The 25,909-nt window shown below is 41.0% G+C and overlaps 1 protein-coding gene across 3 annotated transcripts in view; it reads left to right on the forward strand.

Moving 5' to 3' along the window:
- SMCHD1 (structural maintenance of chromosomes flexible hinge domain containing 1) overlaps positions 1 to 25,909 on the forward strand; it is a 167,624-nt gene that overhangs the window by 19,030 nt on the left and 122,685 nt on the right. For 2 of the 3 annotated variants that reach the window (XM_037892791.2, XM_043538793.1), the window contains 12 exons: positions 1,616 to 1,730; positions 1,889 to 2,008; positions 8,505 to 8,671; positions 9,834 to 9,927; positions 10,146 to 10,356; positions 11,279 to 11,399; positions 11,487 to 11,670; positions 13,678 to 13,875; positions 15,132 to 15,245; positions 23,984 to 24,090; positions 24,408 to 24,490; positions 24,646 to 24,759. In XM_037892791.2, coding sequence (XP_037748719.1) covers positions 1,616 to 1,730; positions 1,889 to 2,008; positions 8,505 to 8,671; positions 9,834 to 9,927; positions 10,146 to 10,356; positions 11,279 to 11,399; positions 11,487 to 11,670; positions 13,678 to 13,875; positions 15,132 to 15,245; positions 23,984 to 24,090; positions 24,408 to 24,490; positions 24,646 to 24,759 — 1,628 coding nt within the window. Of the gene's footprint in view, positions 1 to 1,615; positions 1,731 to 1,888; positions 2,009 to 3,591; positions 3,694 to 3,792; positions 3,863 to 8,504; positions 8,672 to 9,833; positions 9,928 to 10,145; positions 10,357 to 11,278; positions 11,400 to 11,486; positions 11,671 to 13,677; positions 13,876 to 15,131; positions 15,246 to 23,983; positions 24,091 to 24,407; positions 24,491 to 24,645; positions 24,760 to 25,909 lie in introns of those variants that run through there. The other variant, XM_037892794.2, reaches the window with a different exon arrangement.

A 25,909-nucleotide genomic window follows, 5' to 3' on the forward strand; every position in this document is an offset into this window, starting at 1 on the left:
GAAGATCTTTACAGAGCGTATTTTTTAAAGTAGAGAACTACTAATATCAGACTTCATGTCTGGGTATATTGCATTGCTGTAGCCCAGCTGAGAGGTGATGAAGATACGAAAAACTGAGGTCAGGTCATTGTTCACTAGGATGGGACAGAGTGCCCAAACCAACTGGAAATGGTAGAAAGTGTTAGTCGTGGATGCTGCTATATTAGGGTTTAGTGCCAGTGGGGAATCCAGGAACATACCTAAGCTATGCACTGAATCAGCCAATTGTGGATGGGTACCTTCTACCTAAAGAGACTGCACTGTGTTCTACAAATTATGTTATGACAGTAATTCACATCTTGCTTCCATTTTGGACTGCCTCAATTGAAATACAGATCAACCTATCCATTTCTATTGTAGGAACAAAGGATTTGCCAAACCAGATGAGTTTGTCCATCAAGTTCCATATCTTTGTAGTCAGGCTTAAGTACTGGGGGCACTTGCAGCTACCTCTGTCACACCACATTAGAATTGGGCATTTGACAGTCAAAAATAATTGGTCAAATACTGGTCAAATTATTTTAAAGCATTAATTTATTGGAACAGTAACAACGGTAACGAAAACGACTTCATGGTCTCCAATAGACTTAGCCTTAAATATATTCATACTTATGCCAAATAACAAAAAAAAGTTACTTTAACTACAACAACTACAACAACAACAATGAAATGAAGTTTTAAAAAAAATGAAAGAATGGCACCATGACTGTGGTCCAATAGCTGGTGGTCAGTTAATATTATTTGACCAGTCAATTGACTGGCTTGCCAAGCATGCACCATATTCAAAGGGATGTCCAGCAACCTTTCTCATCTTCCTGATCCAAAAATCTGTGATGAAAAAGGGGCTGCGTTATGAAGAGTAATTAACTTCCTCGTCTATTTCTTTATGGCAGTTCCATGTGCTGTACGCAAAGGGAAAACTATGCTAGGATTAGTATGTCTTCTTTTACCATTCTGTCATCTTAAGTTTCTGTATAATGGCTATCATCATGGTATCTCAAATGTTTTTAACACAGATCTGGCAATTATGAGAAATGTTTTTAAGATTGTGCCTCATGTCTTTATAAAAAGAACTTGATACAGAAGGAAACTGACTAAACCAAGTCATTTTCCTTCTGTAGTTTGTAGGGTGTCTATGGGTACGAACAAAATGGTAATAAGAATGAAGGTAATTTAAATAAGAGTTAAAATGCAGAAAACCAAACAGAGTTACTCTGTCACAAAAAGGACAGAAAAATTGTATACATGGCTCAATGGGGAGAGGCAGGGGGAAACCTATAAACAATTTTGCTAGGCAGCCATGTTAATCAGAATATATTATGACCTACATGATTTCAGTTTAATAATCAACTTTGGTTTTTCTTTTTAGACATTGATAAAACCAGAATGTGGATATTAGTTACAATGTTAAATTTATGCTCTTAACATAGATCTGAGGACTTGAAAGAGAAATTTTTTGAATGAAAAACTTTAAGGATGATGATGATTACGGGAGGTGTTTAATAAAATTGTTTCTCCTTGAGCAGTTTTGTGATGTTGGTTTTGAAAAAATAAATAAAGACAGTTTTGTTTTTAGTGATCATTCAGGATATGTACGCCCTCCTCCAGTGCCTCGCAGCTTAAATAGTGACATCTCATATTTTGGTGTTGGAGGCAAACAAGCCGTGTTCTTCATTGGGCAGTCTGCCAGAGTAAGTAGCATGATCTATGTATTTTAATTATTAGCATTTCTTTACACAGTAACATTGAGGTAATTCATCTGGTAGCATATCACTGAACTGTCTTATTAACAACTCATTTTGGTGTCCTACTGTGATTTTTAAATTTATTTTTCTTTAATGCTGAACAGATGATAAGCAAACCTGCAGATTCTCATGATGTCCATGAGCTTTTCCTTTCTAAAGAGGATTTTGAAAAGAAGGAGAAAAACAAAGAAGCAATATACAGTGGATACATTAGAAACAGAAAGGTAAAATAACATTTTTTTAAATGAACATCTTTCCTAGGCAAACTAGTCTGTTTCATATAGTATACCTATAACCGTTCTCTAGGCAAAAATGTCATTTGCACTCACTTTGTGTCTGGGGTATACAAAGTTAATAAAGTGAAACTTAATGGCAGTATATTGTAAGGCTTTCTCACATGTGGTTCTTCTGCTATGTATTTTAACCCAAAGCATTGATGAGTCAGTAAGTGACGCTTTTTCTATCTGTGCTGCTTTGAGGTACCATCTGGAAAAAAATGCTTTAGCATTGTTATTACTAACAACTGCAAATGTGCTGGTTTAGTACCAAACATAAAAGGAAAATATCCCAGCTTCAAGAGTTTACAGTCTAAATTAGAGAGTGCATTCCAAACCAAAATATTATACCTGAAATAGACATTATATAGGTGAAAGTTTCAGTGAGGGGTTTTTTGTTTGTTTGAACCTTGATGACTTCTCATTGAAAAGCTTGTGGAAGTAAAGAGTCAGAGGAATTTTAATGGTCAGTTCTGCCCTGTTCCATTTTCCTGACATTTTGGAAGAAGAATTAAAAATGAGAGTGAGAGGAAAGACAGTAATGTCTAAGGAGAGAGGCTCTAAAGGAGCGTAGGAAGAAAGAAATGAGACCAAAGATGTAGGCAGGGGCTCAGCTGGAGGCACTTTGGCGATAATCAAGGGCTTGAATTTGTATATGGAAGGTGAGAAGCCAGTGAAGAAATGTAGAGAGGAGACTGACGTGGCTAGAGTGGCAGAAGAAGGAACTTATTTTTAGAGAGAGCACTTTGAATATGCTGAAGTGGGAGACTAGAGAGAAGTAGGTTGCAATAGTGGAGGCACAAAATGACTGCATCAACAAGAGTTTTTGCTGTAGGGATGAGAAGGCACAGATAAATTTTGGAGATGAAGAACTGGCAGGATTTGCTAAGGGTCTGGATGTTGAGAGTGACCCTGAGGTTCTGATACTGTGAGGTGGGACGGGAGGAGTGGGGAAGGGAGTTTTGACAGAAATGGAGAAGGGTAAAAGAAATAAAGTTCTTAGAGTATGTGTCAGTGTGGATCCCACTGTAGGCATGCATATGCGGGAGACCAGGTTCCTCGTTAGCAGTGTCAGTTGGGGGCTTGCATGTGCCGTACGCCTCCTTGCGCTTCCTGTAAAAGGAAGGGTGGCTGCAATCCCCTTGCTCAGTTCCCTCTTACCTAGCTGGGTCTATTTGCTGAGAACTCTAGCATGAGCTGTCTTCATCTAAACATCTGAAACATTTCAAATCAAGCTTCATTCTCTTACAACATTTTGGACTTGAATAATCCTTGTCCAGATCTAAATTCTTTGATCTGACTTCCCTGTACAACATCAAGCTGCCACACCCACCCCCCCACCACTCCCCCCCCATACTGACAGCCCCTGTACAAGGACCTCAAGATGGCAGATTCAGAACCCTGTGATAGGCTTATTTTGTTTAAAGACAAGCACAGCAGGTACTGTGTATGCCTGGGTGAATCAGACATTCTAAGCAGTGGCTTTGTTTACCTTTCATTTTCCATTGTACCCGAAAATGGTGGGATGCAAGACACAAGCTCCATCTCTTAGAACAATCTGCGTGTAGCATAGGACCTCCAGGCTCACAAACCCCTATACTGGTCAAACATGTGCCCTTCAGTGCTGCGAGCAGGTAAGTGGTGCCCAAGATGTCAGTGGAGAAGTCCTCACTGAGCAAGGAACTGACAGTGGCATTGATGCTGGCGCTGACCATAGTACTGGAATCTTCTAGACCATTCACATCAAAGGTGATGCCTAAGATACTAAAGAAGGCCACTGAAAGAGGACACCCTGGAACAGAGGTAGGCAGACTTTGGCCACGGGCCACATCTGGCCTGTGGGACTGTCCTGTCCGGCCCTTGAGCTCCGCGTCGCTATCCTCCCTCCCCCACAGCGTCGCTGCCGTGCGGGCAATGCTCTGGGCAGCGGGGCTGCGCGCTCCTGCAGGGCAGTGCGGCAGCGTGTCTGGCTCCGGCTGGGCAGCGCAGCTGCCAGACAGGCTGTTCTGAGCGGCATGGTAACGGGCTCGGGGCTGGGGCTGGCAGGTCCTGGCGGGCAGTCAGGGAGCAGGGGGCAGTTGGATAGGTGTGCGAGTCCCAGGGGGCCTGTTAGGGGGCAGTTGGATGGGGCGGAGGTTCTGGTGGGGGGGGGGGGGTCAGGGCACAGGGAACAAGTGGGGTTGGAAAGGCGTGGGAGTCCCACAGGACCTGTCAGAGGGCGGGGGTGTGGATAGTGTTTGGGGCAGTCAGGGGACAGGGTACGGGGGGGTTGGATAGGGGCAGCGGGTCCTGGGAGGGGGGTGTCAGGGGACAAGGAGCAGGGGGGTTGGGTGGATGGAGGGTTCTGAGGGGGGAAGTCAGGGGGTGGGAAATGGGAAGGGGCGATAGGGGGCGGGGGCCAGGCTGTTTTGGGAGGCATAGCCTTCTCTACCTGGTCCTCCCTACAGTTTTGCAACCTCAATGTGGCCCTCGGGCCAAAAAGTTTGCCCACCCTTGCCCTGGAACATAGGAGTTCAAAGGAGAGCTTCGTGTCTTCTTATGCAAAGAGACAGGAAAGCATTGGGGAATAAACTCTCCAAAACATGTCCAGCTCTCCAGATGAGTGGAAAAAGAGCATACTGTAGTGCAGCAGACTCCATTAGTGCCCCACTGCCAATGTTGACCCCAGCACTGGGGCAACAATCATGGACTGCAGAACTGTCACTTATACCGACAAAAGCCCCAGCACCATACCCATTCGCACCGTCTCTGGAGGAGATTTACTCCTTGTTACCATCACAGTGGCACACCTTGCTGGTGTCGAGGAGGAAGTCCTCCCTTATACAGTTCCTGAGCAGTACCACCAGAAGAACCTACCGTTCCACCCGTATATTCATACAGTATGCCACTGTAGTTATTTTGGCATCTATCTTCCCAAGCCTCAAGGAGCCACTTGCCTCCATTGAGGAGGAGATCTCCTTCTCCAGTAGCCTCATGGGCACGACTACAGATGACAGAGTACTAGGAGGAGTGGGACCTAGAGGCACAAACCTATCAGTGACTGGTGTCTCTGCCCCCCCCCCCCCCCAAAAAAAAAAAAAAAAAAAGACCTTTCCTCTTTGCGTGACAAAGCAGTTGCTTTAGCACAGGTACCAATGCCGGATGATTTCAAAACATTCCAGGAGTTCCTGGTATGATTTGCAGATTCACTGGCGATTGGAACTTTGATAATACCTGAAAAATCTGTCGAACTATTTGATATCTGATCATCTGCAGGTCCTACCAGAATTGCCTTCCTCATAAATAAGGGATTACTAGACCCATCAAGCCCTGTCACTAATTGCAGCCACTGCACCATCACCAGCAGAACATGTTGAGAAAAGATGCCAGGTTATACCTTCCAGGGTTGAATACCACAGATCTCTAATGGTCTTGGCCATCTAAGAAAAATCATGCCAAAAATGCACCCAAATTCAAAGATTCAAATGATTGAATCTGTTCAGGAGAAAGACCAACTGCTGTGCATCACTACAACTGGCTAGTTGCCAAGCTCTCCTTGCCAAATATGACTTTTTAACATGGGACAAAGTGATGCCATTTATCAACGAGCTCCGTCATGAGGCTAGACAGGCTCTAGAGGACATTGTAAAGGAGGGATGATAGATGATAAATATGTTGCTGGGTGCAGATGACATCACACAGCTAGATCCATGGCCACTGTGGTGACCATGCTGAGGGCATCTCTTGCGAACTACAAGTCACTACTGAAGATTTGCCATTTGAAGGAGTGGATAGAGCTATTTAATGAGAAAACAATGTCCTACGCTCACTAATAATTCCAAGGCAATTCTGTAATCTTTTGGAATCTGCACACTTCTGGTGTACCACCATCCACTTTAACATCAAGAAAGACAGTGGATGTCTTCCTATTATAGATAGCCTGAGTACCAGTCTAAAAAGTGTCAAGAGACAGCAGAGGAAATGAACTTTTCTCCGCTCTACTTATGTACAGAGCTCCATTCATGTACCAGCAGATTTGGCAGCTAGGTCGAGAACTACACCAAGTCAACAGAGTACTTCCTTCAGAAGCCACCTTACCTCATTCCTTCAGGCATGGTCGGGCAATACTACAGACAAATAGGTGCTAGATATGATCATCCAGTTCCTTTTTCTACCCTCTTCCTTCAAGGAACAGTCTTGCAAACAATTGGCCGCGTTCCTCTGTCTAGGAGCCATGGAAGAGTTGCCTCAGGCATACCAAGAGGAAAAGGCTTCTATACTCTGTATTTCTTCATTCTGAAGAAGGGTGTCTTCATCCTGTTCTAGATCAGACAATACTCGACAAATACATTGCATCCGATTCAGGAAGGGTAATGCTTTCCTTCATCACTCCATGCTCACGACTGGTTCATCACTCTTAGCTTGTGGGATGTGTACTTCCACATTGCCACCCACCTGGACCACAGGAAGTACTCCAGATTCATAGTGGGACCCAGGTTCTACCCTTTGGACACACCATAGCACTAAGAGTATTTACCCAAGCACCTGGCAGTGGTAGTGTACTTCACATCTATGCATACCTAGGTGACTGGCTGGTCACAGGCAAGTGCCAGGTGAGACCAAGACAACACTAAATCAGGTCCCTCTCTGTGTTCTCTCAATTAGAGTTTCTGGTTACTACAAAAAAAACTCTCACCATTCCAGAGGATAGAATTAGTAGGAGCCCTACTCAACACAGTCAGCCCAATAATATCTATCAGGGAACTTATTCAGTTCCTTTCAGTCACTGACAAGAACTGTGTGATGCTTTTTCCCATACCTGGGGTTATTAGGACACATGTGCCTAGGTGACACTGTTTGCCAGACTTTTCTCCACTCTACCCACATACACTGCAGACATTCCAACATTGGTCAAGGACAGTGCATACCCCAACCAAACACTTCATGAACAGATTGGCCATGGTACGATTCCCAAGTCCTTTGAGAAGTCATTTGGTGGCTAGACCCCTTGAATGCAAGAAAAGGGGTGTCCTCCTTAACCTCCTTCCCAGCAATGACATTTACTATGGCTGTATCAGAGACAGGTTAGGGCACCCACCTGAATCACCTCCAAATCCAAGGAGAGAATGTTCCTTAGACGTTACATGTGAACATCTTAGTGTTGAAGGCCATCAGCTTGTTCTGTGTAGTGGTCCTAGATGGTCTACAGAACTCTGTAGTGTAGAGCCTGGTGAACAATGTCGGCAATTCACTATATCAACAAGCAGGGAGGTGCACAAATGTCCCCACTTGTCTGAAAGCCATCGAATTCTGCAATATGGAGTGACCGCAGCGGCCCTGCCTCTTCCAGAGGTTAACAAAGATCTCATGAATTTCGGAAGCAGAAATGTGGTAACCAACAATAAGCAGTGGTTGTAGAAATCCATTCTCAACCCAATATGCTGACTATTGGAGAACCAGACCATAGATCTATTTGCCATCACAGAGAATGCCAAATGCAGAGTTCCAGGGGAGGCATGAGCCTAGGATCTCCCAGATGTCAGATGCTTCCGTCCTCTGATAGTCTCGAAGTCTTCTCTGTGCTTTCCAGTGGATCACTGTTATCCCTAGACAAATATCCAACATAAGATAGTACATGGCTACTATTGCCATGATGACCCCATACTACCAAGACAATTTTGGCTGTCAGACCTACTCCAGATGTCCGGCCAGCCTCCCATTTACCTTTCCCCTTGCCCAGACATAGCGTCACAGCATTAGGGTCAGATACTGCATACAGTATCCAGTGGCTTGCGCCCAGCATATCTAAAAGATGGCCTAAGGATCCAGGATGAAGGACAGTGGTTGAGAGCTCACTTCCTCAGGCACAATGAAACTTCTTATCAAAGAGTGAAGATTATCTGTGCAGGAGAAAGAACTGCATTCGGACCTGACTGAGACTGTGGAACAAACTCCTACAGGAGCTAAGGGCTCTCCACCTCCCACTCATGTGCAAAGTGCCCTTTTTTGGACCTTGCCTTTTCTATTTTTAACCCATAGCAGCATGTACACTTAGAAAGGAAAATCTCAAAAACAAAACTCTACACACACTTCTCCCTGCTAGACGATGAGAGAGAGAATGAACCACACAACATAAGTTAGTCACATAGCTTAATGCACTACTGTAAGATGTCCAGTTACTACAGTGATGAGGCAGTATAAGACCCCTGTATAGAATTACATTGATGGTGTTAGATTGAAGGTCGCTAAATGGAGAGCACCAAATACTTACAGGTAATTAAATAGGACGCTCTTAAACAAAGAGGATTATCCTCCCATGTAATGTCTGATATTAGAGTGTTTTGCAATTGTTGCCTCCATATGCTGGTAGGACTTTTTTTACCCATCTTTGAAATGATATATAGGGACTTAGAAAAATATACAGTTCAATTCCTGTCTTTGTTTCATTTTTGGCCCCTTTTTCTAGCCATCTGACTCTGCTCATATCACCAGTGATGATGAACGATTTCTACACAATCTCATAATGGAAGAAAGGGATAAGAAGAGTTTCACTGCGGTTGTCGTTACCGGTGTACAACCAGATCACATGCAATACTTGAAAAACTATTTTAATCTTTGGACAAGGCAATTGGCGTGAGTCAACATTTAATTTTTGTAAAAGATTTTTCTTATTTAAAAAAAATAAAAACTTATGCAAAGTCAGACAATAATCTGTTCTTATACTTTTAGTGATGTAATTTGTGTTTGGATTTACTATTAATAATGTTGATAAATATTCTAATGACTGAAATTTAGTACACTCAGCTGGTATCCTATAAACTACAAACTCTACTCCAGTTCCACTCTGCTATGAAGAAGTGTAAAACTTTCCAAATCTACAAACTCCCTGTGTATGAATCTTCATTGAATGTTACAAGGAAAAAACCTTTTTGTAACTTTCTAAATAAGTCTGCTAGATTGCAGGATCAGGGTTTATGGGTTTAACTTTATACGCACAAATAGTCCCATTGCCTTAAATATTCCAGTAATTTTCTATAAATAACTAACTCTGTAGGCTTTATTGAGAGTACACTGAAAACTGGATTATAAACCTTGAGAACAAGAATTCTAGAAGGATAATTTCTCTAACGCATCATTGCATGCACACAACCTAGCTATTCATACTGTAGTAAAATGCTTTTTTGTTTTGTTTTTAAAAGAAAGTATAAGGATTATTTGTGACATACTAATTATTGTGTAGATAACGTGGCACCATTACAAAATTGATGATCAGAATATATAAAAATACCTTGCTCTTATATAGCACTTTTCATCTGTAGATTTCAAAACGCTTTACAGGAGTTTTATTACTTTGTGCCTTTCTATAAAGGAAACTGTCATCAAAATAATACATATCACCATAGTCATTTATTGCCTTGCAAAGGCATCTAAATATTTCCAAGTCTTTCCTCGAATGCAAGTATTTCACCTATTCTGATAAGTCTGAGAGTAGATATCTCTATAACTAGATACCCTTGCCTTTTCAGTTGGTGAAATAAAAATAATGAACCTTAAATGTAGCTAACATAGCTTGGCCACTGTTTCTAGTCATTTCACCTTGTGGTGTCCGTGCAGTTGAATTTGGGTTTCCAACAATGCCAAGAACTAGTTAAATTTTAAATAAAAAAGAAACCTGTTTAATATAAAAACACTTCTTAATATATTTAAGCTTTGTAAATTTTGCACTTTAGATTGCTTTACTTTTTCCTGGGTGTGTTTTTGATTTAGTTAAAAACACGTTTTTTAATAACTTCAGACATATCTATCATTACTACATCCATGGACCAAAAGGAAATGAAACTAATGCTACAATGAAAGAAGCTGGACCTTTCAACAACATTGATATTGAGGTGGGATATATATGGTAACGTATTACATTGCTGTAATTATATTTACTGTTAATTGCTCGGAAATACTGCAGTGTTTGAAAGATGTGTGTGATTTCATCGAAAACTGAGACATTTGATGATGATTAATTTAAAAAATGTAGTTAACCAGTTGTAACATTTTGTGTTGAGTGTAGTTAGTTTGACAGGTAAAACTTCTTCTTCTTTTGTTTTTCTTTTAGATTTTGATGTTTGAAAAAGGAAAGGTACCTAAGATGGTCAACCTTAGAGAGATCAAAGATGACATGCAGACATTATATATAAATTCTGCGGCAGATAGCTTTGAGTTTAAGTCACATGTTGAAGGAGAAGGTATAGTGGAGGGCATCATCCGCTACCATCCTTTCTTATATGATAAAGAAACATATCCTGATGATCCATGCTTTCCATCACGTAAGTCAGTTAAATCTTACTAGTTTTAAATTTTACAGTTTTGGGAACAGTTATATATATAATCCTACATTTTGTCAACATGCTACATACATATTTCCAGTGCTGCTCATTTGTAGAATCTGCTTAAAAAGACTTAAGAATATTCTTTCTGAAGCAAATACTGATCTCCAACATCTTCATCCATTTTTATGGCAAATTTCCATCTTGAGCCATCTCACAATTCTTTGTACTGAGATGAATTAGAAACTGAGTGGTGATAACATATGAGGGGGGAGCAATTTAAACCAAGTTGAGATTTAGTGCTGTTTTTCAAGTTAAGTTTTACAATTTCAATTTTAGAGTAAACTATATAATGAACTAAATTATGAAAGCTGTGCGCATACATAATACTTGTGCTCCCTTAGGCCTCTTTTCTGTGAGAAGTAGATTTTTTGGGCTAAACTCATGTACACCTAAGGAAGTCTATATGCATGTACAGCTAAGCCGTCAACTGGCTGGTTATCTGTACTGCTGGAAGCTGTAGGAACAACTAGGGTGTAGGAAATACAAAATCAGATTTTGTTTCTAGTGTTAAAGCTATTGCCTATGAAACTGGGTCTGAACGTAGGTGTGAGTCTGTGGAGGAGAAAATTGTTTCATATATTCAAGATAAGCAGATCTGATGCAACAAAAGGATGCTTTTGTTTCCTGGTAGATGCCATTTAGTGTAAGAAAGGTGTTTTAAGATGGGGAAGGAAAAGGCATATGATAAACAGAATTACTGGTAATTATTTTTTCCCTCTGAGATATATACCTACTAAATAAATACATTCTGTGTACAGTGAAGCTATGTGTAATTTTAACAAACAAGGTAAATGTTACAATATATTCTTGTTTTGGCTCTTGTTTTATTATGGTTACTCTGATGTTCCTTTAAATCTAGGATTAAAAGATGACGACGATGATGATGACTGCTTTGTGGTAGAAAAAGGGGCCAGGGGAAAAAGGCCTATTTTTGAATGCTTTTGGAATGGAAGGTTAATACCATACACAAGTGTAGAAGAGTAAGAGATTTCCAGGTCTACAATTTAAACATTTTTACTGCTTTTTAAAAAATTAAGTTTCTAATTATTCTACTTTTTTGTCTTAAGCTTTGACTGGTGTGCTCCTCCCAAGAAGAGAGGACTTGCACCAATTGAATGCTACAATCGAATTTCTGGTGCATTATTTACCAATGATAAGTTTCAGGTCAGCACAAACAAGCTTACTTTTATGGACCTGGAACTGAAGTTAAAAGACAAAAACACTCTTTTTACAAGGGTCTTCAATGGACAGGTGCTGTTTTTAATCTTAATTTGTACTTCTGCTTGCCATAATTCAATGAATGTGATTTAGGAAGTCTCATCCCACTTCTTAGTGCTCATTTGTCCACATTACTAAATTTTTGCACTGTTTCCAGTGACAAGTCATTTGCAATAGTAATCCATATCAGTATTAGTAGCCCTTAAAGCTGAGCCTTTTTAAAACTCAAAAATGAGCACAAACCTTGGGGGGTTTTTAGGGCTGTCAATTAATCACAGTTAACTTATGTGATTAACTCAAAAAAATTAATCGCGATTAAACAATAGAATGAATACCAGTTGAAATTTATTAAATATTTTTGGATGTTTTTCTACATTTTTAAATATATTGATTTCAGTTACAACACAGAATACAAAGTGTACCGTGCTAACTTTATATTACTTTCTATTACAAATATTTACACTGTAAAAATGACAAACAAAAGAAATTGTATTTTTCAATTCACCTAATACAAGTACTGTAGTGCAATCTCTTTATCGCAAAAGTGCAACTTACAAATGTAGATTTTTTTTGTTTGTTACATAACTGCACTCCGTAACAAAACAATGTAAAACTTTAGAACCTGCACGTCCACTCAGTCCTCCTCCTTGTTCAGCCAATTGCTAAGAGAAACAAGTTTGTTTACATTTGCGGGAGATAATGCTGTCCACTTCTTATTTACAATATTTCCTGAAAGCAAGAACAGGCGTTCTAAAGATAGCTACAGCACTCGACCCAAGGTGTAAGAACCTGAAGTGCCTTCCAAAATCTGAGAGGGACAAGGTGTGAAGCATGCTTTCAGAATTCTTAAAAGAGCAACATTGTGATGCAGAAACTACAGAACCCGAAACACCAAAAAGGAAAATCAACCTTCTGCTGGTGGCATCTGACTCAGATGATGAAAATGAGCATGCATTGGTCCGCACTGCTTTGGGTCATTATCGAGCAGAATCCATCATCAGCATGGACGCATTTCTGAATGGTGGTTGAAGCATAAAGGGACATATTCATCTATAGCACATTTGGCACATAAATATCTTGCGACGCCAGCTACAACAGTGCCTTGCAAATGCCTGTTCTCACATTCAGGTGACATTGTAAATAAGAAGCAGGCAGCATTATCTTTTGCAAATGTAAACAAACTTGTTTGTCTGAGCGATTGGCTGAACAAGAAGTAGGACTGAGTGGACTTGTAGGCCTTAAAGTTTTACATTGTTTTATTTTTGAATGCAGTTATTTTTTGTACATAATTCCACATTTGTAAGTTCAACTTTCATGATAAAGAGCTTGTACTATGGTATTTGTATTAGGTGAACTGAAAAATACTATTTTTTGTTTTTTACAGTGCAAATATTTGTAATAAAAAAAAGTGAGCACTGTACACGAAAGCTTATGCTCATATAAATTTGTTAGTCTCTAAGGTGCCACAAGTACTCCTTTTCTTTTTGCAAATACAGACTAACACGGCTGCTACTCTGAAAACTGTACACCTTGTATTCTGTGTTGTAATTGAAATCGATATATTTTAAAACATAGAAAAGCATCCAAAAATATTTAAATAAATGGTATTCTATTATTATTTGAGAGCACAATTAATCGTGCGATTAATCGCAATTAATTTTTTTAATCACTTTACAGCCCTAGTTTTTTTGTTTTGAAGAATAAAAAAGTGATTTCTATGTCTTCTGCTATACCTAGTTTTTATTATATGGATGTAACTAGGTATACAGTGAGAGAGAGACTTTTTTCTTAAGAAGATAACCTCTTATTTGTAGTAAGCAACATTTTGAAAATTAACTGAATATATCAGTAAGTAAGGCTATTTTAAGCAGTCACTGGGTTAAAATAAGTCTGTCTTAGAATGCGATAGTTTTTCAACACTCTTTAAAAATAACTTTTGACTACAGTATCACTGAGAACAACCATTAACTTTAAGTCGTTATTCACACCTATGAAACTCAGATTTACATTTTGTAATGCATCTACTAAAACTCTTCACAGGAGCAGCGAATGAAAATTGACAGAGAATTTGCTTTGTGGCTCAAAGACTGCCATGAGAAATATGACAAACAGATAAAATTCACACTGTTTAAAGAAATAATTACACGTACTGACTTGACCTCCAAAAGAATGCAAAGTCCTTGGGCTACATATTCTGCAATAGAGTGGGATGGGAAAACTTACAGAACTGGACAGTTGGTAAGTTAATTGCTTGATAATGTTGGTGCTGTTTAAAGTTAAAAATTGATATACGTTATATAGAATATTTACAGTATATAAAGCAAGTATGATACTAGTTAGATCAACAGATTATAATTTTCTGTACAAAAATCCCATTTTAAAAGAAAATGTGAAGATTGCAGTCAAGCTCTAAAAAGTTAAATATCAGAATTAAGTTTGCCTGTTCTTCCCTGGCTCCTTCTTTGTCGCCTGCAGAATTTAGAAGTAATCTTCAGGGTTCCTGTTTCTCCTTAACTTTACAACCTACATAAACTTTATAAATATACTGTCGTGTTTACTTTGTAAAGCGCATATCACTACAAACTTGTCTGCACGAGAGGTGTGTAACTTTTAGTGCACATTAGTGTGTTGCACACTCATTGGCCCATGTGAACCTTGCTGGAGTGCATTAAAGTAGTCCTGTTTGGGACTATGCTATGTTAATGCTATGCTACCTTTTAGTTCACTCCAGCAGCAGTTAACCACGTGAATCAATTCACAACCCATGGTCCACACTGTGGCACAGTGTAGACAGGTCCTTATATTCTCTTCTGAAACTAGGAGTTCTTTGTTCTACGACAACAAAATTATTAGAAAAGGATAAAATTGGCTCATTTTCTTCAGTTGTAGTTCATGTGCAAGATTTCAAATAAATGTAACTGTGAAAAATGTGAAGGTAGTAACAAGATGACTTAGTTTAGGACACATGTTAATTTCAAATCAGATTAATTTTTTTAATATTCTGTAACTCAATTTGACAAGTTTGCTTCATGCTTTACAGAAAAATTCTCCATTAGCCTTTAGTATAAACCTGGAAATTTTTAGTCCACACTATTTCTTTTAGCCCGAGTTACAAGATGGATATAAAATAAGTCTTATAATGGAACCTGATTACAACCTTACCTATGGACGGACTGTATCATCCTGTGATTTGTCTGAGGAGGAGCTCTGAGCGAAAGTTCCTGGCTGCATATGCTGGAGGCCACACTAGTTTAAAGCAGGGAGTTTGTGATTTAAGGAGAGCTTCTCTACTGCAAACTAAAACCTGGATGAGGAATGTCTAACTTCAGAAAGGTTTATTGTTTGATTTATACATGCAAGCAGAATAATTGGAAGGTGGCTGATGCACAAATGTCAATTTTAATGTGTAGCTTCTGTATAGTTGAACCACATGTGTCAGGAACTCATCCATATTAAGGTTTATGATAATGACTGAGTTGTCTTTTCTCTTTTAGGTGAAAACAATTAAAACTCTTCCAATATTTTATGGAAGTATCCTGAAATTTTTTCTATATGGAGATCATGATGGGGATGTGTATGCTACAGGAGGAGAGGTTCAACTTGCTCTCGTAAGTAAGCTGTAAAGCAAATTGTACAAACACTGAAACTTACTCCATTTTGAAACTCTTTATTTGATCCTGAGATTAGATTTTTTTTATCCTTTTTTTTCTATCTAAAAACTTAAGGTTCAGTCATGCTAGATTTTTTACTTTTTTGGAGGTTTGTTAAGCGGTTCAGAGTTTTAGTATAAATCTCCATAGTTCACATTGTGGAGGTGTGTTCTTTGAAATGGTCTAGTTAATTTAAATTTGATTTGGCTGTGCAGTATCTCAGTTGGCACTTAGCACAATTGCTGCATTTTATGTGTTTAAATTCTGCTACCCAGCGTCAACCACAAATACACATGTATATTCTAATCATGCTGTGTTAGAATTGAGAGTGGAAAATTTCTTACATGATAATTTCTCTTCTGTTAGCAGTCTCTCCCACAGCTCTGACATGTATGGGCTATATATTCTCTTCCTCACTGAAGATTCTGGAGGCAGTTCAAAGCTGTGGCACAGCCTATGCTAACCATGCTCCCTTCTTCTGGTTGCTGCCAGATCTTCTGCCTTTTGCAACAGCTGCCAAGTGGTGGTTCACTTTGCTCCCTTCCTTTTCTTTTGGATTTGTTATTTTGGCCTGTTTTGTGGGTATTTAAATTGTTTTTATTTGTTTTCAAGCCTTTTCGCCTCCTCCTGGTCTGGGATTTGAGCAGTTCTGTGGTCACAGCCATCCAGAGCCTCTGTTGCAGTGCCTCTCTGCTGAGCTTTTTTGCCCCCTTACAGGTGTGGCAGAACAGCCATGCAAGCATTAAGTGAAATCCAAAATGTACTCAGTGTTTGAGGCAGCTTTCCCTGTCTTGACAGAAGGTAAAAAATGCCCAGCCTGCAGTCAGCCAACCCTCTCTCTCTGAGGCCACAGGGCTCTGAGTTGACTGGCATATTGGGTCTCCTACCCCCCAAAGCACCCTTGACTTCACTGTGGAAAAACCAATCAGGAAAGACAGAGCAGAGCAAGAAGAGGCGCTGATGATGAAGAGGACTTTGTCCAGCCAACCAAGGGGTTGAGACCTGGGGCACCAAAGGACCATAAAGATAAGACCCCTTCCAGGCTACTGGTTCCCCCACAAGTCCTAAAGTGAGTCCTAAATTCCCAAGGAGAGAAGCAGGGCTCCTATACAGCTCCCCTTCCTTGCACCATGAATCAGGGGTTTCTCATGATACTCTGGAGTAAGTTCTGTGTAAATCAGAGATTCTGGGTCCAAAAAGGCAAAAGTAAGTGTGTCTTTCACAAGACAGTGATTACTATTGTGAATAGGCAAGTGAAAATCAGGCGTTAAACCCCTTCTTTGCCTTCTCCCCCTGAGACAGCGTTTGTGGGTGATTATCTCCTTCAGAGAGTTTCTCTCTCAGTGCTCTGTACCATGGTCACCACCCTCCCCCACCCTACAGCATGTGTGGGGATACAGAGAAGCCAGTGCCTCCTGGGCTGCTATGCCTCAGGCAGCAGGTTAACTGAAATTGTGTCCATCTGGCTTTCAACCAAAAGGCCCTCACTCTGCCAGGAAAAGGGCTTCAGATTTGAGGCAGCACAAGAACGGGAATTGTGCCTTCTGATCATCAGCTACAAATTCTTGCTTTGCCTGGGAAAGGTCTCGCTTCTTCCCGCCCTTACTCCCCAGGCTGTCTCCATATAGAGCCTTGAGCGTCTCAGGCAATCTGTGACCAGAACATAGGTGCTTGAGGATTCCACTCCCCACGGAGCTTGCACCTTCATGGGATTACAGAGGGGTAAGTGAGAAATCCCTTTCCATGTTCAAAACGGTCCTGATTTCCTGAGTAAAGCTCCAAGTGGTACTAGGTGGCTTCTACCATACTTACTTGCAGGAGCAGTCAGGCAGCCTTTCAGGTCCTGGGGACAGCTAACAAGCTATTTTCACAATTGACTCGTGTGCCAGTACCCCATTTCTGTTGTGTGGTCTCCTGACCAAGATGAATTATACTGTCTCCCTCCTGTAAATAGACAGGGGAAGAAGTTTCACACGTGCAATACAAAGAAAGAAAGAAAGAAAAACAAAAAACCTACAGAACTTTTCCAAGACAGGATGCCAGTCAGTGGCCTGCAAGGAACTTAATATTAATAAAATATCTTTCCTTTCAAGTATTATTAATACATATTTTCCTGTTAATGCCTCTTTTGAGGGCATAAGATCCAAATGAGGACACCTGATTAAACTAAAGAGTGAGAGTGTGTGTGTGTAAGTAACAACAAGCCGTACCTTCAGAAGGGGACTTCCTTCCAAGACCGTAAGAGTCACAGTGCAATAATTTCAAAGCCTCGGCTATAAGTGTTCAGACCAAAGGTTTTTCATATATTTAGTGGGAAAGTTTGTTTCATGGTAAACAAACTGCTCATCTTCTAGTGGTATGATCATTGCTTGGAGTGAGACGTCTCGGTCCTGGTCTTAGTCAAATCCTTGATGTGATTTGTGATGAGCAATGGATTCTAACATGGTAACTACAAGGATGTCATATTACACCCATGAATAGTTATCGCTCATCCTAAATAGATACCTTGTGCATGCAGACTTACAGGTGAGGAGCTATTGGAGGAAACAGAAATTACTAGCTGAGACTGCAGAGAAGCTTTAGCCCTCTCTCTGAAATCCAGCACAGCAATCCATTGGTTGCTACCAACACCAAAAATATCCAAGAAAGGATTGTTACCCTGTCAGGGGGGAAGAAACCTGGAGTAGAAGCTTCTAAGCAAACCTAGATCAGTTTTCCTTCAAACTAACAAAATCCTCAGCATGACAGACTCTTCTTTCTGATCCACCCTCGACACCCAGAGTCGTAAGTAGCGAATTGTAGTCACAGCAAAGCATGGCTCATAGGCCACAGCATGCAGTCCCACAACCCAGACCCTGGATTGCCTTCAAGCATGTGGCTTTGCAGTAATACCAGGAAAAGCCCACTTATTCCCTCAACAAACATAATTCAACTGGGAGTGGACATAGATGCGTCAGTGACAAAGATGTACCCAGTATCAGAAGGATAGCTGTGTTAGTCTGGATCTGTAAAAGTGGCAAAGAGTCCTGTGGCACCCTATAGACTAACAGACGTATTGGAGCATAAGCTTGGAGCATTAGCATGATGCATCCGACGAAGTGGGTATTCACCCACGAAGGCTTATGCTCCAATACGTCTGTTAGTCTATAAGGTGCCACAGGACTCTTTGCCGCTTTTAAAGATATACCCATCACTAGACAGATTCCTGAAGATCCAGGTTCTGATATCTCTGCTGGAGAAATGTACAAGGCCAACCATAGCTCAGTGTCCATAGCCACTGTGCCTTCAGGTCTTGTACATATGGGTCTCCCCATGGGTGAGGTCATATCAGGTGTTTTCAAGCTTTTCTTCCGAGAGTATGGGACCATTCTTTGTAGCGAATACAAGACCAGATAGTTTCCCAATCAGGTGCTGTAATTCCAGAGAATGTCCACAGGGGTCTTCCCATATGCCTTCCAGACCTGCAGCTTATCATAACAGACACCATTCTGAGGGGATGGGGAATGCTCCGGGGACCCAGAACTACAAAACAGATCTGGAATTTCAGAGAATGGAACCATGGCATCAAGCTCTTGGAGTTCATAGCTGTCAAATGAGAAGCAGTGGCACACCCTAGATATTAAAAGAGCACTAAAGACTTATATCAAGCATATGGAATCCACAAGGAGATGGGTCTGTGTTCTCCTTTGAGTAGTGTCCCTATGAGTGCTCCACTTTGGGTGTTGGTGCGTCCCTGCGCCGCAGATCGGAGATTTTCAGTAACGGTGCTTGGTCGGGGCGTGCATGCGCAATAGTCATCTTGCGGTGCTGTTGGCACCTCATGTAGCACACGCACGACCTGACTGATTCAGTTCATTCTCAACTGTCCTTGGCTGCAGACGGAGCTCAGTGGCCGTGCTGTCTTTCTTTTTCTCTCTATAGAAATAGTTAGATTAGCAGTAGCTTAGTAAGTCTAGTTTGCTTAGTTATTGTTCTTTTCCAAAAAAAAAAAAAAAAAAAAGTTTTTATAGGTATTTTCTTTTAATTGTTATTTTTCCCACTCTTTCCTCGTTGGGAAACTTTAACGGCCACAATGCGCAACTCGCCTGGGTTTAAACTATGTGACTCTTGTCATGAGGTGATGCCCCTCTCAGATGGCCACTCATATCCATTGTTTGGGGATGACCCATATCCCTCAAAAATCTCCGCTTCAAGATTTTGATGGAAAAGTCCCTTCAGCCTCCTCCTCAGGGACAAAAATTGACATCAACAGATGGTTCCCCGAGCAAAACCTCTGCTAATGGGCATGCTCAGTCTTCCAAATCATCCAGGAAGCGAGCTGCAACCTCCCCTAATAGGGACACTCAGAGAAAGAAGAGGTCCCCGGCGAGGTTGCCATCCTCGGTGTCAAGCTCACATAGAGTGAGCACCTTTGAGGGTCCAGGCACCTCTGGCACCATTCCTCTGTGGACATTTGCTGAGCCCCGCTGCTCCGGAATGGAGTCAAGATGCTCCTCCTCCACGGCACCAACCACTCCCGTTCAGGAGTCAGCACCAAGAGCGGTACTACAGGCAATGCTGCTGCCACCGGCACCGACTCAGTCGTCGGCACTGGTGGGACAAGCTGAGAATGGCACCAACCATCTTGACAAAGGCACTGACTGCATCTGCACCAGCGGCACCACCACCACACAAACAAACGGCTACTCAGTAGTTTCCACAGCACAAGGACATAGTGGTCTCTTCAGTGCCGCAGTCACCCTTGCTTGGTAACAAGGGATCTCGGCGCCAAATAACTGAGTTGTTGTCTACTTCTCCGGCTCCCTAGCCCATTTCCAATGATGAACAGGAGGAATTACATAGGAGACACTTCTCCTCCCAACACTCTTCACCCAAAGACCACCATGGAAAGCTTTTAGGACCAAATCTCGCCAACCTCGCGGGATGCAACAATGGTACAGGCAACCCTGGATGTGTCCAACGATGCCTTTTCCCATGCAATGGGACCCCTGGGTGGCGTATAGGGCTCAAAGCAGTAGGCCCTCGACCCCAGCTGGAAGGGAAATTTGTTCTCCACCTTCCCCGAGCAGGGAGACGTCAGAAGGCACCGGAGGACATGGTAGATAAGAAGGTTCGGTCAATGCAGACATTTCCCCAGCCCACAACTCATCATCCTCCACTGACAAGGCAGTCTTTTCACTGTCTCCAAGCACAGTTGACAACCTGAAACAATTTCAGGAACTCTTTGAAAGAGTAGCCACCAGGCAAGACATCCCCCTAGAAGAAGTGCAAGAAAACCAGCACAAGCTACTGTAAGTTTTACAGACGTCCATTACATCCAAAATCACACTACCAATAAACGATGCCATAGATGCTCTGGAACTAGCAGAGAATATTTGGCAGACTCCCCACAACCATACCACCTACCAGCAAAAGAACAGGAAGTACTTTGTCCCAGCTAAAGGGATGGACTTTTTGTTCTTTCATCCACGACTGAATTCTGTAGTGATGGAAGCTGCTAATTATCACAACAAACAGCCCCAATTCCGGTCCACTCCACAGGACAAAGAACATAAATGATTAGACCGCTTAGACAGAAAAGTATACTCATCAGCTACACTCCAATTCTGGGTAGCCAATTATTTTGCCCTTTTAGCCAAATACAACTATGACAATTATTGTCAGCTGCAAGAATTCCTTGCTGACTTACTGGAGGAAAAATGTCCTCAGTTCAATGCTCTCTTGAAGGAAGGACAGCAAATTGCCAGCACATCCCTACAGGCCTCGATGGATGTAGTGGTCACTGCGGCGAGAACAACTGCAGTTGCAATGCACAAGGCTTCGTGCTTGCAGTCATCTGTAGTCTACAAAGAGCTCCAACTCAAGGCAGAAGGTCTCCCCTTCGACCGGGAGAAACTCTTCTCTGTAAAAACGGACGACGTTCTTCATTCTATGAAGGACTCTAGGGCCACCCTGTGCACCTTAGGCATATACACATCTCCTAACAAACGGAGTTGATACCAACCATACCAAAAGGGCAGAGACACTTCTTTCCACCGCCCACAATAATGGCAATTCGACCACAACAGAAATAAATTAAAAAAGACGGAGGATTCCTCAAACTCAGTCCATGTCTTCACAACCATCTACCACCAAGCCACAATTTTGAAGTCTTGGTTGAGGGTCTGAACGACTTCCCCTGCAATACAGCTCTACCAGACACTCTTACCCCCACCTTTTGGCCATCGCCTGCGCATGTTTACCATGCTTGGGCAGCAATAACGACGGACCAATGGGTACTGGAGATTATAATAATAGAATATCAGTGTTGGAAGGGACCTCAAGAGGTCATCTAGTCCAACCCCCTGCTCAAAGCAGGACCAATCCCCAATTTTTGCCCCAGATCCCTAAATGGCCCCCTCAAGGATTGAACTCACAACCCTGGGTTTAGCAGGCCAATGCTCAAACCACTGAGCTGTCCCTCCATCCCCTTCCTCTTCTTACCCCCTATCTATCTCCTTCCCTGTCCCTCTTCAGGGACTAATCTCATGAACACCTCTTACAACAGGAAGTGAACCATCTCCTACAATTGGGTGCCGTGGAGCAAGTTCCAACTCAATACAAAGGGAAGGGTTTTTACTCCCATTATTTTCTCATCAAAAAAGAAAAATGGCAGATGGAGGCCCATCTTAGATCTTTGGAAACTTCACAAATTTTTGCGGAATCACAGATTCAAAATGGTCACACTGGCCACAATTATTCCAGCGTTAGACATGAGGGACTGGTTTTCAGCCCTCGGCCTCCAAGATGCTTCCTTTCATATTACCCTACACCCAGCACACAAACAATTTTTAAGATTCACAGTAAGGGTCAACCATTACCAGTACAGAGTACTACCATTGGCCTTTCCACTGCCCCTCGAGTCTTTTCAAAAACCCTCACTATAGTGGTGGCCTACTTACAAAGAAGAGGAGTGATGCTCTTCCTGTACCTAGACTATTGTCTACTGAAAGGCACAACTCGGGAAGAAGCAACACGCATGGTGCAGACAACAATCAAGCTGTTCCAGACACTAGGGTTGCAGATAAATATACAGAAATCTACACTGACCCCGGTGCAACAACTGGAATTCATCAGGGCCTACCTTGACTCCACAAAGGTCAGGGTGCTGTTGCCCAGTCACAGATTCAGGAAAATAACCAACCTTATCTCAGCAGTCACTGGCAGCCTCAAACGTCCGCCAGAACCTGCCTACAGCAATTAGGTCACATGGCAGTCATGTTTGTGGTGAGACATACTAGACTGCATATGAGTTGCTTTCAGGGCTGGCTGAGCACTGTGTACACTCCCTGCAAACACAGTCTAAACAAAAGTGACGGTACCCTCAAAGGTCATTATGTCATTCAAGTGGTGCAGAGCAGCCACTTGATCATTGACTAACACCTCGATTGGATGCTATAAGATGGGCTTTCAGTTTCTGCAGAGGCCTCCTTTAGCAGGACGGTACTGCAGGCAATGGTCCAGATGTAACCTGGCCATTTGAGTAGTTCAGAAGGCGGGGGGGGAGGGGTGTCTTTCCTATTTCTTATGTTCACTTTTGTATCCCTCCCTACTCCTGTTCACTCAGTGTTGCTTCCCATATGCGTCAGACTTCTGGAAGACACTGGGCTGCAAAATGGAAAATTTCTTACTCAATAATTCCCTTTCTGCTAGCAATGGGAAAAAAATTTTCCATTGGGTAAAAAATCATCCCTAACATAGCATGATTATATTGTGTGTGTGTGTGTGTGTGTGTGTGTGTGTATTTTAGCACTGAGTCTGTTGTTTGTGTGCTATAGTTTAAGTGTAAAGTGTGTTTATGTAGTTAAGTTGAATACAAATATACAGAAAGACCTTTAAAAAGAGATAACTTGAAGAGTGCTTTTTGGTTTTTACAAGTTAATAACCAGCACTCAGTTGATGCCCCTGCATGCAAAAACCTTGAAAGGGCAGTGGAACCCCACAAAATTCCCCTGGTGGCGTTTCTACCTCATGATTTGATTGTTCTGTGGAGTAGAATTCCCCACCACCATGATGAGGAGAGAATCTTCATGAAAACTGTTACATTATAGTAAATAACATGTTATCTTTACAATAGTTCCCTAACTGTGTGGCTTTTTTTCCCCAGCAGGGTTGGGGTGAGTTTATGTATAATAGACGTACCCCTTCCCCTTTACATAGTTAGGGGATAGCTGTGCCTAGTTTATGGGGGGTAATTTGGGTCATACACTGGTCTGAATAAATGCAGATTGAGATATTTGTTAGCCTATCATGCAACTATTGCAAACATAAATTAGCAATCTACAGAATTGTCTGATAAGTGTTTGAAATGTAGTTGGGTTAAAGACTATTTAATATGAAGGAAATCCTGAGAAGCTGAGATGTTCATGTTCATTGCGATCATATGGATGTTCTAAAGGCAACAGCCAATCACAGTAGAGATTGTATACTTCAATTATTACACTATTGTACAGTTGTGAGTAACTGTATGGTATCACTGCCCTCAGATGATTTTTTTTTTTTAGCATAATCTAGCACCTACAGGATCACAACGTAATCTTATTTAGGATATTGCATTATATCTATAACTAATTTACTGATCCTTTTTATATAAAGTGATAATTCTACTCTTTGCATGTTACAGCATAGATGTTGATATTTGAATTTAATTTATTCAGGAACCTCAAGCACTGTATGATGAAATAAAAATTATTCCAATCTCAAAACTTGACAGAGCAATGTCTGAAAAAGTTGTTAAAAAATACATTGAAGATGAAATGGCAAGGTAAGATCTCTTTTTTGTAATGAAGAGGTTTTTACTTGCTAAGACCCTACTTTCCAGGTTTTTGTATTTCTTCCAAAATCATTAAAATCACTAATATTTAGAATGCAGCTCCAATACTCTTGATAATCTCATCAACTGCTGTAGTAGAAACAAAGATTTCTGAATTCTGAGCATAGCATGGAAGTAAGGAATGGAGGGAATGATTTTCAAAAACCTGCTTTCTAAATGTGCTTATGTATAAACTTCAGTTATATGCTGCTAAAGATCAAGTGTACTGTTCCTTTCTTAGAGAAAAAAAAATCTTGTTTCTTTGTTAGATTTCCTGATAGGTTGTCAGTAACATGGCCTGAAGGAGATGAGCTGTTACCAAATGAGACCAAGCTTGCTGGTACACCAATAGGTATGTTTATTTCCAGGTACTATTTTAATTTAATGTGGTTTTTTTTGCATATTATTCATTATAACTTTAAAAGAAAACATCTTGGGAACAAGAACCAACCAAATTTGTGCATTGCGTGTTTTAAAAATTAGTCACTTTTGTTCCCTTATATACAGGAGCATTAAGAATTGAAATATTGAATAAGAAAGGCGAGGCAATGCAAAAACTTCCAGGTACAAGCCATGGAGGGTCAAAGAAACTGCTTGTTGAACTAAAAGTTATTTTACACTGTAAGTACACAACCCTGAAAGATTAACAAATTATTCCTTTGTAGACTAATAAAGCAAGTTGCCTATGTATAGCTAGTTTAGAATTTGTTACCCCCATATACATTTAAGATAAGGACGAAGTCTTGTCAGAACTGCACAATGATTCTCCAAAACTAGGTAAGCTATAAGTTTTAAGGAACTGACAGATGCCATCATGGCAAATGTTTAATGCCCTGATATTTTAAGTATGGCACTTTAAATGCTACACTATATAAGTGGATGTGATACGGATTTCAGGTCATATGGATTTAGAGTGTGAGAATAATAAGGAGGAGTAAATGTTATCTTTAACCTTCTTCATACGTATACAGTATGTATGTGGGAACACAAGGCTTATAGTTCACTCATTGACTTCTGGATTTATCTATTATATAATGCCCTATTGATTTATTACCGTTAAAATCCATTTAATGTATAAGTGACAGAGGAAACTGGGAGCTACTTATACAAAAAGATGAAAGAGTGGTTGTTTGTTTAATGTTGTATTGCAAAAAAATCTAGAGATCCCAGTCAGGATCCCATTGTGCTAGGGGCTGTACATATACATGTACAAAGTGATGGTCTCTGGCCCAAGAGTTGAGACCTTTCCTAGCAGGATGTAGTGTATTGAAGGACATGCCACATCTCTTTAACTCATGGCATGACATTTTGCAATACACAGTATGTAATTAATGTGCATTTGAAAGTGTAACAGGATATGAGCATTTCGGCCTCTATGTAAATCATTCTTGAGCATACATGTGATATGATGGATGGCTTTAGCATTCTGGTGAGGAACAATGGCTGTAATGATCTAGGAAGACATTATTTACTGGGCATGAAGAACAGGGTATATGGCAGACACAAAAATGTCTATAACACATGGATTTAATATCGCCATGTCTTGTAGAAATGTGCCCTGGAAAATTTCTCCACAGCTGGAACCGTAAAAATCAAGTTTTGCCAGCTTGGTTACATGGTAAGATCCACCAAAATTTGTAAGTTATTTCCTTGGATAGTAAAAAGAGTCAAATTTGTTACCAAATCCTGTCTACACTAGAGAGTTGAACTGGTGGGATTGCATAGGTGTAAACACCACCAGTGCAATACATTCACACTAGCCAGAGTTTTT

Source organism: Chelonia mydas, chromosome 2, assembly GCF_015237465.2.
Source record: "Chelonia mydas isolate rCheMyd1 chromosome 2, rCheMyd1.pri.v2, whole genome shotgun sequence".
Lineage (NCBI taxonomy): Eukaryota > Metazoa > Chordata > Testudines > Cheloniidae > Chelonia > Chelonia mydas.